At 51.1% G+C, this 5,000-nt stretch overlaps 1 protein-coding gene across 3 annotated transcripts in view; it reads right to left on the bottom strand.

Moving 5' to 3' along the window:
- The window catches only part of zmp:0000001168 (signal-induced proliferation-associated 1-like protein 1), a 44,338-nt gene that overhangs the window by 17,845 nt on the left and 21,493 nt on the right, over positions 1–5,000 (bottom strand). For all 3 annotated transcript variants that reach the window (XR_004164170.2, XM_031572475.2, XM_031572476.2), the window contains exons 2-6: positions 3,149–4,779; positions 2,417–2,541; positions 1,694–1,882; positions 1,159–1,333; positions 168–271 (exon numbers count right to left, since the gene is read on the bottom strand). Coding sequence is in view for 2 of the 3 variants with exons in the window: in XM_031572475.2 (XP_031428335.1) it covers positions 168–271; positions 1,159–1,333; positions 1,694–1,882; positions 2,417–2,541; positions 3,149–4,277 (1,722 nt within the window). In the remaining variant the exon portion in view is untranslated. The remainder of the gene's footprint in view (positions 1–167; positions 272–1,158; positions 1,334–1,693; positions 1,883–2,416; positions 2,542–3,148; positions 4,780–5,000) is intronic.

A 5,000-nucleotide genomic window follows, 5' to 3' on the forward strand; every position in this document is an offset into this window, starting at 1 on the left:
CTTGTGTTTTTGGGTACGCTGTGTATTGTTGTGAGGTTTGATTTAGCCTGCATAGCACATATTGTTTGCCACCCCCCACCCTCGGCACACTTTGTTGTGCTGTTTTGGGTAGCAACATCCCTTTAATTATCCGTGCTGGGCTTGTACAACTGGGCTTGGTTAATTACCTGCTGTGTGTTGTTTGGTGTGTAGGGCAGCATGGTGGAGACGTGGAACATGATCTCGTAGTCCTGGTAGCGCGTGTAGAGCGAGTGGGTTCCCGTGGAGTCGGCTGAGGTAGAGACACAAAGTCACACACACACAGAGTCACACACACACACACACAGAGTCACACACACACACAGAGTCACACACACAGAGTCACACACACACACAGAGTCACACACACACAGAGTCACACATAGAGTCACACACACACACACAGAGTCACACACACACACACAGAGTCACACACACACACACACAGAGTCACACACACACACAGAGTCACACACACACACACACACACACACAGAGTCACACACACACATAGAGTCACACACACACAGAGTCACACACACACACACACACAGTCACACACACACAGTCACACACACACACACAGTCACACACACACAGTCACACACACACACAGAGTCACACACACAAACACACAGAGTAGATCAGCCTGACACCAACACTAAAGATGGTAGACTGCAGAGCAGGAAGCACAACACCTTTTGAGTGAAGTCCTCCTGTGTTTGCAGCTCTTTCATTTCAGAACTGTCACACTCAAAATTCACACGAGTTTCACAATGCCACACTCATCTCAACTCAAGCTCCTGTGCCTTGCTTAAATGTTAAGTGTACTGACATTCACTGACAAATTTATGTGACATGCGCGCCACCATTTTTCATTTTTGGAGACAAAAAAATCAAGGAACACTATTTCTGGCTCTCTATTTTATGAAAAAATACTTTTTAAAACCTCCATCTAAGCATTAACTATGAACCATGATGAGGATCAGCAAATGCACATAAGAAATATGACTGGCAGGGCCGGGAAGCCAAGTATGTCAGCACTAAGCTTCCTTTGGCTTATATCTACACCTATATACTACCAGTTCACCACAGGTTCAGTCAGTTTCAGCATCAGATCATGATCACCCATCATCTTACTCTTGGTGTCCAGTTGAGCTCGATACTTCTCCCAGCCCTTCAGTCTCACTCGTTCTCCAAGCAGGTCCAGGAACTCCTCGAAGGCTGGGCTAGCGCTCTCGTTATTGTACATGTCCTCCTCCGAACTTTGTCCTGCCTTGCAATACATTATTCCCACCTTCCTCTGGAAATTTAGCTACGCAGAGGGACATACACACATGGGGGGATTGTTATAGTTATGGCTTTTTAAAATAGTTATGTCATAGTAGTTTAAGGGGTAGTTTGCTGGAACAAAACAAAAAAATTAAGGCAAAAACAAGGAACGGAGTTGCTAGGATAGGACACCATATGACACCATGTGACATGTATCAAAACGCTTCATGTTCAGAATGTGCATAGGCTACATGGTGAACACAATAGGCTATTTTTACTCAAACAAGTCCTTTGGAGAGACCTGCAGGGACTTGTTACATCATGGCTTTAGCTCATACACGGGCTTTTCTGCAATGTTATTGTGAAGGAGCTCAGCTAGCAGAGTAAGAGGTTAGGAACTCACGCCCTGCTCGTCCAATTTCAGCAGCGTGTCTCGGACTTTGGGCGACGTGGAAGCCAGGCGCAGGCAGTGCAGGTTGAGCTCGGGGATGATAAACTCCAGCAGCCTCTTGGGCGAAAGACCGCGGGGAGTGGTGTGTCGCGCCGCCGAAGGAACAGACTCCTCCAGGATCGAGCCGCGCAGCGTCTTCAGCTGAATAGAGGGTGCAGAAGTCGAGTTAGCACGACAGATCCACGTCTTCAAAAGCGAAATGATCGCTGAACTATTTTGAGATTATATAATCTGACCTATGTTCATAGCAACAGGTCAAAATAAAAGCAGTGATACCAGTGTACATCTGAATAGCCAGGTGTGTTCTTTTTACTTTAAGTATAACATCCTCGTCTCATTTATCTTCATTCATTTCTCTTGGTCAAAACAATATCGTGTAGAAGATGTTTTTTGCACAGCTCTTTGACTGAGATTTGAGTGGATGTTCAAGGCTTGATCTGAGCAACTGGGAATACATTAACCTAAACCTACTGTCGTAGGTGGGTGACTTCTAAGGCTCAGATTATTATACAGTTGAACTGGTTTGCACTGACTAGATAGCTTGGGTGACGATATGAAGTGCCACTTGATAGAGAGAGAGTGCTTGGTACAAATAATGACAGACTTGAAGTGAACATATAGTTTTGTAATGATCTAATGGGTCATGAGTAGTAGGGGTCTCTCATCTCCTCTCACCTCTGTTGTGCGAAAGATGATCCTGTAGTTGTACTGAGCTCCACTGGATCCTTCTTTTTCTTCCCGTCTGAAGCTGATGGCCACTGGGCCGAGCCGGTCGTCCACACCGAAGAAGTTTTGGTGATCTTGTGACAGAAAGCAGAGAGGCAATAGTTAGCCTGACAAATATATTATAGATGAAAGATGAACAATGGAAAGAAAATCAAGAAAAAAGATGTGGAATTTGTATCTGTGTCTTGTGTTGATGGCAAACAATTTTTTGTTGAGACTTCGGAACATTTCTACAGACACACACACATACACACACACACACACACACACACACACACACAAACACAAATATATGCAGCTGAAAACAGACACTGTCCCAGTTTCACATCCTCTCGGTCTGACAGTATGGCAGGACCCTTCCATCGCACACCATACTATATGCCCCAAACCAGACCTCATGTGCAAGTAGGTTGCAGCAAAGACGGCCTGGCACATACCAGCAAAGGCTGAGGGAAGTGAGTGTGTGTGTGTGTATGAGGTATTGAAGGCACTGAAGCAACAACTGAAGTCACAAACAAACAGATGCTGTACACACATACACATACAGAGGTGAAAATGTCACTTCCCAAAAATCACACCTCAATATTTCGAGTTTAAAACCATATTCCCACATAGTCACACACGCACGTCAAGCACACACACACACACACACACACACACACACATATGCACAACTCTCACCCTTCATGTAGAAGTACTTGTGGTAGTAGCGCGCTCCCAGGTCGGCGTGTTCGATGAAGTAGTTGCTCTTGACCTGCTGCTGCACGTTGCTCTCGCGGGGCTCCTCCAGCACGGAGACAGCGTCGTTGGGGCTCAGCAGGGGCCACCACTGGCCCCCGGGGCCCCGCGTCCTCCCCAGCCCCACCTGCTCCTCGCCCCCCACCTCGTTGCGGAAGTGCGGGCAGCTGAGCAACAGCTCATTGTCGTTGCCGTCGCCCTCGTCCATCAGCTGGCCCGTCTGGTCGAGGTCCTCGCCGCCGGCCGTGCCGCCGGCCCCTCCACCGCCGCTCTGGGAGGGAGACGCCGGGCTCGCCTGACTGAGGGGTCGCAGCTGGGAGGCGGCTGACGCCCCCGAGGTGATGTTCTTCTTGCGGCCGATGCTGTCGCGGTTGGAGGCTGCTTCGGACATGTCGAACAGTATGCTCTGCACGTCGTAGTGGGCGAAGTTTCGCACCCAGGAGCCGCCGGTCAGGTGGTCACACAGGCCAGGCGGGGGCAGGAGGGATGCGTGGCAAGGCTTGGGCCTCTTGTGCAGCCCGTCTGGCTTCGGGGGCTTGGCCGGTTTAGGGGGCTCCCCTGCCGGCGCGGGGGAGGCGCCGTCCGGTTCCGTGGGGCCAGGCTGTAAGCCCAGCAGTAGCAGCGGGTCTTTGAAGCGCTCTGCGCTGGGGCTCAGGGGAGCGTGCTCGTCCCCTCCGAGCGACTGCGACTGAAACTGCATCTGCCGCTCCAGAGACGAGAGGCTGCCGTACTCCCGGTGCAACACCACCACCGACTCGCCCCCGACCCCCGAGCTGGTCTTCTCGCTCAACACCCGGGCCGTTTTGCCGCCGGCCTTGCCGGCAGAGTCCAGGTCCCCCAGCGTCACGTCGCTGTTGCTGCGCTGCATGATGTGGCTGCGGCCCACCGAGCGCAGGTTGAGCCCGGGCGCCTCGCCCTCCGTGCCCTCCCCGTCCCGCCGCGGCGGCCACTCGGCCACCACGCGCGTCCGGATTCCTCCGCCGTCCCTCTTCGGGTCGAAGGTGACGGTGGCCAGCGGCGGCCGCGGGCTCTGCCGACGCAGCTTGCGGATGAAGAGGTCGTCAGACTGCATAGCTGCCAGTCCGAAAATATTGAAAGGCCTCAGTTTCTGAATGTTGCCTGACCACCTCTATAGTAAAATATCAAACCTCGTCTCTGTCCGCCTTGCGACCTCGAAATGGAGCTGACGATCAGGTGACGCACACAAACATATGTCTCTCATGGGCCTTGTAGCAGTCGCGCTGTAGCTGTCCCGCTGATTGTTGGGAAAATAATGGCGCAGGAGAAGTCCTCTCAAGGTGACCTTCAGATAACAGCGTCTTCCGTTTTTTGGCTTAGAGAACTGCTCATGATAAAGTCTCAGTCTCCATCTGACAGCGCAGAACCGGTCTGTTCTGAAGGGGTGGTGATTGTGATTGTAGAGTGTTCCTGAAGAAACCACACATGAGGAACCGAGGAAAGCAGAAGTGGCCTGTTCTAGAGGCTGCTGCAGTGGACTGAATCCCTCTGGCTCAGCTTCCCCATGGGCTCCCGGGGGGGGTTTCAGGTGTGCTTCGCTGCTCTCCACTGACTATCTGTGGAAGAGGGCACAGAGTGTTAATCTTTACAAATAATCACACTATTACACTGACTGAGTCAGACAGAGGAGCAGACAATAGACCATCTCTGCCTCAGTGCAATCAGCTGCGATGGTAAACCTCATATTCAATAGAACGTTAGCGTTTTCCCCTGCTTTATCGCACAGATATGCTTCAGACGTTATAAGCAGTAATAAGCAGTAATTCAGTAATAAGCA

Source organism: Clupea harengus, chromosome 8 (genome assembly GCF_900700415.2).
Source record: "Clupea harengus chromosome 8, Ch_v2.0.2, whole genome shotgun sequence".
Classification (NCBI taxonomy): Eukaryota; Metazoa; Chordata; class Actinopteri; order Clupeiformes; family Clupeidae; genus Clupea; species Clupea harengus.